Source organism: Microchirus variegatus, assembly GCF_963457635.1.
Source record: "Microchirus variegatus genome assembly, chromosome: 20".
Lineage (NCBI taxonomy): Eukaryota > Metazoa > Chordata > Actinopteri > Pleuronectiformes > Soleidae > Microchirus > Microchirus variegatus.
In genome coordinates this window covers 5142806-5153846 of record NC_139821.1, presented here as the reverse complement: position 1 = coordinate 5153846, position 11041 = coordinate 5142806, and the positions used below count along the sequence as shown (strand labels likewise).

The window sequence follows — 11041 nt, the reverse complement described above, 5'->3', positions numbered from 1 at the left end:
TGTAAAAATTGATGCAGTCTTCTGGTTTGGAAAGTTAAGCCCAGGAAGGAGCAGTTCAGCCACCAGGGGGCGACTCCACTGGTTGGTTGGCACTCTTTGAATGGAAATGTATAGCAAAATTTGCTTCTACTACCTAATACTATCGTTATCTGGTATGTCAGAAAGGATGTTGTCCTTCATTTGCATAGTAAGCTAATGGTTTAGCTAGTTTGTAGCACGGTTCGCACTGGTACTTCTGAGGCTACAAAAAACGAACTATTTTTATTATTTTAAAGCAATTACACACTTACACAAACATACTTCAATTTCTGCCAATAAGACAAATGTCCCAGATGTTACACAAGTGGACCTTTAACTTTATCCTTTCTTACCCTCTCAGGCCATACGCGCCATCAATGGAAACGAAAGCCAGGAAACGAGCGCGGAGGAATTCACCAACCGCGTGTTTGACAGGATTGATATAAATGGAGACGGTGAGTGTGTCCTGGCGCCGCGCACGCAGCCACAGATTTATGTAGGAAATCGATTGTGGATGGACAGTGTTGCAGGGGGGAAAAACAACACAACACAACACAAGAGAATGATAGAGCCGCAAATTAAAATTTTACAGGACACTGAAAGGAGAACTCAATAAGAGCTTCCCCCCCAAATCACTCATGCCGAGTGCACTGTTCTGATCATTTCATTATTTTTAGATGAATCTGTTGATTATTTCCTCGATTTGCAAGCACTGTAGTCAATAAAATCTTTGTCGAATGGAGCAAGAAGCTGAGGTTGTTTTCATCATTAGAAAAACGAATACCAAAATAGCTGACAATGACCTTGTTTTACAAAATATTGCTACTGGATACTGAAATCTGTTACAGCTGGGCTGTCGTTTTCTGATTCTCACAATAACCGTATTACTAAATTGCCGTTTCCACGGCAAACTCAATTTGTGTTTTATGTCCGTGATGACGTTATTTGTTTACCTCAACAGGCGAGCTTTCGCTGGAGGAGTTTGTGGCCGGCGCTCGCAGCGACAGTGAATTCATGGAGGTGATGATGAAGAGTCTGGACCTGAGCCACATCATGGCCATGATCCACAACAGGAGACACAGCGTTTAGCTCCGACTATCCCTCGTCCTCACTCTTGATTCGACCCGGCAGCTTCACTACGACGTCGATGTCGTCGTCGTCGCCTCTGGTGGAAAAAGGTCATTTATAGACCGAGATTTCTATTAAGATTGAGTCCAGTTTAATGTGACGCCAGTGTAACACTGGCACCTTTTTTTATTATCTTAATCTCTAAAAAGAGCGACACACATGCACTTTAAACGCATCAGGATGACTCAGTCAACCTTTGCAGACCAGTCCTTGTCTAACGATGCTCCCCCAAGGCCACGTTAGCGTGAAGGATGATCTCTCACGCGGCCCACGTACCCTTAGATACCCACGAGGGATAAAAGAGGCAGATAGTGAGGTAAAGTGGCAATTACGCCCTGCAACCAGCTATGATTCCATTATTGTTTTTTTTTTCTTTTTAATCTTTTTATTCCTCTGTATCACATTACTCATCCATATTTACCCACTCTTGCTACAGGAGGAAGCTGCAGTGAACAGCAAAAAAAACATGAAACTAGTAAAAAATACTGATGAGATGCAGAGAAACCTTTTTTTTTATGTTTAATATTAAAAAAAAACCTGTGTGCGAGTGTTTCTTTGGCTGAATGATTTGCTTTCAGTTCAGTATAAATGCATATATATATATAAATGCTTGTCGGCGATGCTCGGTTGGTGCCTTCTGTTTTTTTTTTAGCTTCTGCTTATTTGTACAATAAAAAGAAACCCATATACAGATGTGTGCATGTGCTTTACTTTACTTACTTGCTTCTACACACAACAGAGCTTCAAAAATCCTCATCAGAGATCATCTACGGTTAAAAATCAACAGTCATTACAGCCAAGAAGTGTATGTTTTAAACACTTGAACCACTGTTTTAAAGGGTAAATTAGGGTGAAGGGCCTTATTTTTGTTGTTGTCATCTATGTGCTCATACAAAAGGATAAAAAAAACACACATTACAAGACAAAAATGCTCCCTTTTAGCAAGGTCGATGATTCACCTGCTCAGTGTCAGGGTCACTTTACGTCGGGTGGATTTAAACAGCTAAGCAGTCGACCCTTTCAGCGTTGTGTGACGCGTGAGAACGTGTGAATGTGATCTGGATTCACCCCAGTGCTCGACTCTACTGAAGAATACTAATGAGAAAATAATAAAAGCAATAGTTAAACACTATAGAAAAACATATAAAGTAAACAAAACCAAAATAATCAAGTCAATATGCCAATATGGCTTTTATTTGTAACAAATGGTGTGAAACTGACAGGAAGAGGATCATTTGTCAGCCACAAGGGGGCAGCAACATAATTAGATGATTTCTCCTCCACATGTTTTTCCTTCAGTGTTTTTCCTTATCGAGAGAAATCCTCCCCCCCAGTTTGTCTTACTGTCACAGCCGCTTTTCTAATTTTTCTCACCAGAGCCTCACAGGAAGTCGTACAGGTACCTGACAATATCAAAGTTCACTGTCCTGGAGGATAAATCACAACAAACAGCCAAAGGTCAGTTTTCCCATGTGGAATTCAGTCAGTGAACACACATGAACACACATGAACACACATACCTGGAAATGGCAGAGATGAAGTCCAGCGAAACTGCACATTTGTACTTGGGGGCGTCGAGCTGGTCATCGTGACTAACCTGAGTCAACAGCTGTAAGGTCACCAGAGACGAGATCTACATGCCAAAGGGAGGGAGAAAAAAACCCAAAATGTCTCTCTTGTTTTGCTCTTTAAAACTCGGCTTCCTCACACTTTGATGCAGATGAGGCTCATTTCATGCTCAGGGCCATAAATAGATCAACAGTATTTGACGGCTGATCCCAAAGCTCAAGACAATTTGGGCAGAAAACCCTCTCATCTGAGACTAAACATTAAACCATTACAACACTTGCAGTTAAAAAATAGATACAATTATCATTTTAAATCCTTTGATTATGTCGGGCTCATTCTCTTTGTGTGGCTAATGAAGGAAACGCATGAAAGCAAAATGATTTTCTATATTCTGCTGGAGCCTTGTGGCTTCCTATAGCGAACGCACCGAGTCACCGTCAGTGAAGCGGAGAAGAAATACTGGAGTGCTTCTATTACAGATCTCAGTTTAATTCAGTGCAGCAGCAGCAGCAGCAGCAGCAACAATGACCCATTACACTCTAAGTCGTCTGGGGAAACATAAGTAATGATTATTATTCCTGGAGAGCAGGGATCAGCAAAGGAACAGTTTTGTTCCGCATTGATCATAGCAATACAGCAGGGCTGGGCGAAGAAAATGTCTGGCATACAAATTCCTGTATCCTATTCTGGTTATGATCTGCATTAAATATACATACACATTTGGCCTTTTCATGTTTAACAAAGGATATTTCATGTATGTGACTGGAAAATTCCCTGTAAACGTGGTCAAATTCTAGTAAAGATGTCAATGTAGAATCCTGGAATGTGACAGTGAACTCTTACCTGGGAGAAAATACTTGCGGAGGGGGCGACTCTGCTGTCAACCACACTGTAAAAAACAGCGAGCAGGCGATCCAGAGGAAACGGCTTAGGTCCCAGAAGATGGTTACTAGTCTGGAGAAAAGACAAAGACATTAAGTGAACTTACATGTGACAACCAAGTAAGAACAAAATAAAGTGTGCATGATGTTAAGATTGCTCACCTTTTCATTTTTCTTCAAGAAGTTTGTTTTTTTAATTTTACCATGGTGCTGTTAGAGAAAACACAAAGACATAAAACACAATTATTCATAGAAATCAATTGTTTTTGCGTCTGTGGAGACACAGAGTGATGCGTTTTAAATCATGACCGACGAAAGGCAGACACACGAAAGCTAGCTATGCTAAGTTAAGTTAAGTGAGAGGACAGCAAGCTTTCAGTTAAGGAATTATTCCTTCTTTCTGAAAAACATGAGTGAGGCTGAACAAGTGTCCAAAGACGACTTTAGGTTAAGGAACTAACCACAGTTCTCTGAAACATGAGTGAATAAGTAAGACACTGAAAATGGGCCGAGAATATGGACCTGGATTTGTCCTTTCATTAAGCTCTGCAGGCTCACCTGAGGAGGGGGTAAGTCTGGGGCGATAGAACTTGCACACCAGAGCTTTAAATTCCCTTTCACATCGCTCAAAATGAGAGATTTAAAATATGATTTCAACCCACGACACCGTCTACGTCAAACCCTTGATTAATAAACAAAACAAAACGCAAAGAAGAATAGTTTCATCAGGACAGAGTGTGATTTAAAACCAAGACCGCCGTGGTCCCAGCAATGAACTCACAGTGTGTTCCATTAAATCAGCGAAAATGCACGCTGTGACTTACAAAAGGAGAATAATATCCACCTCTGCTGTGCTGTTTATTTTGAAATATTTCATTAATCAAAACCCAATGCCACACATTGAAAAACATTTATTGACAAACTGCGAGTGACACCAATGACTCCAAGCTGCGCTTACAAAGCACTTTAAAACAGGCGATGGATCAGTTTGACGGAGGACGTTCCGTCATTGATGGAGAGAGAAAAATGACCCTACCTTGACGAAAAAGCGTTTATCTGTGCGGGCGGGGTTGTACGACGCCAGGTAGGCGGCGATCAACAGGAACTTTGAGTAATAAGGGAGTTCAACGTGAGTGTGAGCAGATAAACCTGAGGGACGGACAGAAATAAGGCTGTAACTGTTAACACTCAAAACCAAAACAATGCCATTTTGACAGGAAAGGGCAATGTTTACAACCACAGACGGATGCAGTATGTCAGACAACTCGGCTGTTTCTATAAAAAGTGAAGCCAGGATGTCTCGTTATTATTATTATTATTATTATTACCTCTCAAAGCTCCTGCTTCCTTCTCCTCCATTTGCTGCATCTGCTCCCACTGAAGACTGAGATAAGAAAACACACAAACAAACAATGATCACATGACAAGTTGTTTGTTGGCCCAGACAAAGCAGCAGCAGCAGCGGGCGACACAAATAACAAAAAAATCGTTAGTTGTCGGATCAATATTGATTTGTTCTGACAAACCTGGAGACTTCTCGGAGATAGACCGTCTGCATGGCTTTTTTTAAATGAGGCTCGATGTTTTTCCACAGCTTGTGTGTGTCGGTTTCTTTCACTGAAAACACAAAATACAGCAACATCATTAAAGGGGAAAAAAAGGGCCACAGTATCAAGAGAATACGTGGTGTCATCATGAAGGCAAAAGGAAAATTCTGACATCAATCTGTTTATATGTACTCTACACAAAAACAACAACAAAAAAGACAATTATCACCGTCTACATAGTTCCCATGATTTCTGTTTCAGTTTTTCAGCCTCTATGAACTTTTTTTGTGTTTGTGGCCAAATAAAAAAGTTGGTATCAAAGCTAATTTAGCAACTAACTGAGGAAGAAAACAAAAGTACAGAGATTTTTAGACATAAAACTAATGTATACGTCTTTATTCTGGGATTACGCTGCTCTGTTTTGTATGTGTGCACTAAATCTGTGTTTAAGCAAACATCTCATTTTAATTATTGAATTTTATCACAATAATTATCAATATTGACTGATTTCCAATAAGATTTTTGGGCCATATTGTATAGATTTGATTAATTGATTAATCCGTCCATTATTTTCACTATTAATCCAGTACATGTTTGGTCCAGAAAATGACTATGTCGTCATCAAAATGATTCAGTTTTAATGATTTCTTTGTTAAATGGAGCAAAGAAACCAGTGCATATTCACATTTAAGAAGCTGAACAACCAGAAAGCTTGTTTTCATTATCAAAAAAACAAACACTCTGACCAAGTAATCAATTAACAAAACAGTTGAGGATTCATGGAGTAAGCTTCAATACTATCTACTATTCTATCTACAATAGAATGATGTGTAATTTGCTCATAAGATCATCATAGCAACATGACAGGAGAAAAAAAACATCTTCAAATGACACAAAGAAGATATTTCTTGATATTGATCAGCTGTCAGATGAAAAGTAAACATGTGTTTACCTTTCCCTTCTGCCAAAGGCTCGCAGAACTTTGAAAAGTTGAGCGCAGCCTACATGAAAGGAAAGTAAAAACAGAAAAAGGTCAATGATGAAATACTGAAAGAAACAGTGAGAAATCATCACAGAGAGTGTGTGTGTGTGTGTGTGTGTGTGTGTGTGTGTGTGTGTGTGTGTGTGTGTGTGTGTGTGTGTGTGTCTGACCAGATGGTGCAGCTCTCTGAGGTCTCGACACACTGAGTAGAAGACTCCCAGCAGGATGTTAATGTAGGATGAGTAAAACTCCGCTGAATATGAAGGATGACTGTCCCTCGACAGGATCTGCTGCAGATCACCTGTGAATCACAAACACACACACACACACACACACAAATATAGACGTGTCAGATAAAGTCTCTACAAACTCAGCAAAGGATTTTCACGTCACGGAAACCGACATGTTAAAAAAAACACATCTCTCTCCTCTGCAGTCGCTGTCTGACGTGTTGAAACACACTCACAGGTACAAATCTCACATCGCACGCTGCATCTGCCAAGCGTGTCATCACTATGCAGCGCAGCAGCGAGTCATTAATGACACTGGCTGAAGAAGTGTGTGCACGTGCGCCACGTGTGTGTGTGAGGACAATAATACCTTTACTATAGTCGGGGAAATGGAGCACAAGAGGCTCATAGCAGCCTGTGTTTGGTCTGAAGTTATCCCAGGTGATTTCACTGAGCAGGATGACGGTGAGGTTGTCCTCCACCTGAACAACAGATGTCACCATCGGTCATCATGGCACACACACAAAAGAACAGTGAATAAAACAATATACAAATATATCGATATTGTGACATGGGTAAAGATACGGCCTTAGTTTATGGATATCGTCACATCCTGGTTTTAAAGGATGTTGCATTTGTGTAATACACTAAATATGATGGTATCGGTCAGTATCGGTCTGATATCGGTCAAAATCACTGGATCGGATATCAGACAGATTATAATGTAAAATCCGTTATAATCAGTCATGTTTGGGCTGTTTATTACAGCAATATTTGTCACACAGTTGGAGAATTATGTCTTTGACTCAGCATAAATGTGACGTTAACAGATTCATATGAGTTTGCGATATCGGTATTGGTATCGGACACAAAAAAGTTGCATGGTCCAATCCCTAAAAAATACTATAAATGATATATTGACTTTAACAAACGTGGAATTGACACAATTACATTTCAAAAAGTCACTCAATAATACCTCTCTAACTTTGAGCCTCGTTATTTGTCTTATAGTCAATTCAGACGTAAATATCCTTCATAAACAGGATCATGTAATACAGATCGTAAACAGTAGATATTTAATTTTAGAGTGTATTTACAGCGTATTGTCCCTCTTCTTTGAGAAGCACAAACATCTGTGTGCAGCTATATAAAGATATTATTTTTAAGCCACATCACGCAGCCTTAGCTGCAGCTCACAATTATTTTCCTACTCAATTATTTTCCTCGATCAACTGATAAGTTATTTGGGTGATAAAAATGTCGATCAGTGTTTCTCACACCGTGAAATTACGATGTTCTCAAATGTCCTGTTTTGTTCACAAACCAAAATAATTCCATAATAAGGATTGCTTTTGTTATATGGAGCAGAAAACCCAACATAAATTCCAAATATAAGCAACTAGACAGAAAAAACCTTGACTCTACAACACTAAAGACATCTGTTGACTGTTTTTTTTTGCAGAAAGACCAGAATAAAAATGATAATAACATACATTAGACTTCATCACCCTTTCACACACCAATTATCACTTCAACATCCTGTATGTGTCGAGCAGAATCCTCTTAACACCCACAATCCAGTCAGGTTTCACAAGAATGAAATCATCAAGTAATCACCCGAGTATATTTTTTTTAATTAAAATGCTGTGATTGGCTTCTATCCACCTTTCCTGACAACATTATATAAGAGAGACACACACACACACACACACACACACACACACACACACACACACACACACACACACACACACACACACACACACACACACACACACACACACACACACACACACACACACACACACACACACACACACACACACACACACACACACACACACACACACACACACACACACACACACACACACACACACACTCAGCTCAAGGTCGTCCATGACAAAAGAAGCCTCTCCATCATCTATAACGCGCTTCACTTGACGGAAACAACAGAAAGTGCTTTCTCACCAATTCCTGAAGCCGCAGCAGCGCAGGGAGGAGGTTGACATCAGCGTCTCTCAGAAGCTCGGCTTTTTCCATTACCTGAAAAAATACACGTGTCACTTTTGAACTGAACGTCGTCAGCTGAAAAATCAGTTTTCTAATGCATCTGCAGCTTTATATTAGGTATTTGCATGTGCTATCATGACTAATCATATTATTATATAAACATTTAAGTGACAAACACTTGGAAATAAATGATTTAACGTGAAATCATAACATGCCGGGGACTAAAGTGAATGTAAAACGATGAAAATTATCTCCTATCATGTGTTACGAATCACCTTACCAAGGTTTAAGATCGTGTAAAAGAAGTAATACTCTCTTTTACCAAAGAGGTGGATGAGCTCTGTCCTCTCCACTGCACCACACACACAAACTTGTTTTGATGTCTTTGTGAGGACACATCATTTAGTGACATAGCGCATGAACTAGCCCCTTACCTTGACCTAAAATCCAACCCTAAAACCAGGTCTTGGGTGGACACTTGTAGACATAATGCATTCCCGAGCACCTTAGCTTAACCTTAACTATCACAACTAAATGCCTCAAACGTAAAACCAAGTCTTAAACCTCAAAAAAGCCCTTTAAAGTTGTGAGCACCAGCCGAAAATGTCCCCAGAAAGAAAGGTTTGCATGAAAATTGTTCCTCGCAGCCTTCTGACGACAAATCTTAGCCCTAAACTCAACCAGCTCCTCAGAAATTAGGTCTTGCCTCTTTAGGAGCAGGTTTTGGTCTCCATGAGGACATTTTTGGGACAACGACATCTCAGCAGTTTATATAACATTATTATTAAACAATAAATCTTTACTCCACAGCGTTTTCTAACACAATGAACGCAGAGGAGAACTTTAAAGTGTTTTTGATTTTCTGATTGAGTGCTACTCACAATGTATCGCGTCTGCTCGGCGGGAGAGTCGGCGCACTGCTGTCTGTAGACGCGTACAAAGTCGGACAGAGAGGGAGTTCGAGGGAGCAGCGAGGCGGCCTCGGCGCCAAAGAAGGAGAGCACCACTTTTTCAAAGAGCAGTGCGTTGGAAACACATTCGACGCAGCTGATGGTGGCGTGAGGCAGCTGTGGGAGAGAGGGATGACAGACAATAATGTTTTTAATATATATGTGGGTTTTTATTTGAACATATGAGCAGAAAACCTGTGCTTACACCAAAAACTGTACACAAAATAGTTACATTAACTTAGTTTCTGTGCCGAAACCCAAATCAGCTGGAAGAAGTCTAGCTGATCAACAATTCAAACTCAAACCTCAAAAACCTGCTTAAGTTCAAAATAAACAACCTAGAAGGCCATCAGACATTTTGAACCAAGCAGAGGATGCTGTGTGAGCAGTTATCTCAACATTTTCTCACGTTGTTTTGCAGAGGCAAAGGAGGACAGAAACAAACTAAAAACTCTTGAGGTGCCACTCTTCTGGTTCAACACCAGCGAAGGCAACATGGCAAATAAGTCAAGTCGTGTAGAAAATCAGTATGAATTGGGAAAACAACACTGACAAGTGGGCTCAAACCCGCCATCTTCTGATGAATGAATGACCCTCACTCGACCTCCTGAGGCGCAGCTGCCCTGATGATGAAAAAACTATCTCATATTCTTAGTTAAGGTTGTTGTTTTTTTTCTTTTAAAGTCAAACTCGTTTATGTTAAACAGCCACTGACACAAGTCTGATTAATGTTTTGTCCCTGAACACACCTTTGCTGTCAGCCAGTGGTGCAGGACGGAAGATAACAAGAGAGAAAGTCAAATTACAAACAATATTTATATATATAAAAAAACATACCACATAAAACACCATAAAAGAATGACTGGACGTCCCTGAATCTGACAGTTAATATTACGCTCTCACCTCAAGCTCCTTCAGCAAAACCTGCGTCACATGACTTTTCCCCGAGGCCCGATGACCGTAGATGAAGATGGAAGGCAAAGAGTACTGCTGCGGCTGTGGGAGCAAGATTCAACACATGTTAATACACTAAACAACAATCTCAATTCACAAGTTCTGCCTTTTAGTGTTTTCACGATGATCAGGGAAATTAGTGGAGGAACCTATTAACAGGCCGATATCTTTAATACAAGAGCTGAAACTAACAATTAATTTAATAATCGATAAATCTGTCGATTAATCGTTTTGTGCACAATGATGTCTTTGTTATATGGAGCAAAGAAATGAAGAATATATTCACATGTATGAAGCCGAAACAACCAGAAATCTCGGTTTAATCATGAAAAAAGCTTCGAAACGAATAATCGATTATCAAAACAGCTGACGATTAATTTAGGAACTGATAGAACTTCCAGTTCAAAGACAGCTAGCCCTACCACTGAGCCACCATGACTAAAGCCTAACTACTCACTTTTTAAATACTTTTACTTCTAAAACTTTAAGTTTTATATGAGGAAAATTACTTTTGATAAACGGTGTATTTTCAATGTAAACCATGTGCCACACAGTGATTTCAGTACCTGTCCCATCAGAGAGAGCAGCAGTCCAGTCTGTACGTCTCTGCACGGAGTCTGCTCTGTGACCCTCCGCAGCTTCTCCTCCTCATATCCGGGATGCTGGAACACCGATGTCATCCTGTCATTTATTTATTTATTTATTTATTTGTACCCGAAAAGCCGGATGTTTTCACCGTTAACGTTGCAAAAACAGACCGTAGCGGAGG

General features: G+C 40.1%; 1 protein-coding gene across 1 annotated transcript; it reads right to left on the bottom strand.

Moving 5' to 3' along the window:
• Positions 1–2515: 2515 nt before the first annotated feature.
• orc5 (origin recognition complex, subunit 5) lies at positions 2516–10964 on the bottom strand. Its single transcript, XM_083906635.1, has 14 exons — positions 10839–10964; positions 10222–10314; positions 9250–9435; positions 8327–8401; positions 6726–6837; positions 6296–6426; positions 6096–6144; positions 5123–5213; positions 4925–4980; positions 4633–4745; positions 3759–3806; positions 3559–3669; positions 2667–2779; positions 2516–2573 (listed from the first exon to the last, which is right to left on the bottom strand). Exons 1-14 carry the CDS (start codon positions 10950–10952, stop codon positions 2528–2530), a joined length of 1338 nt encoding a protein of 445 aa, XP_083762761.1. The 5' UTR covers positions 10953–10964; the 3' UTR covers positions 2516–2527.
• Positions 10965–11041: the final 77 nt, after the last annotated feature.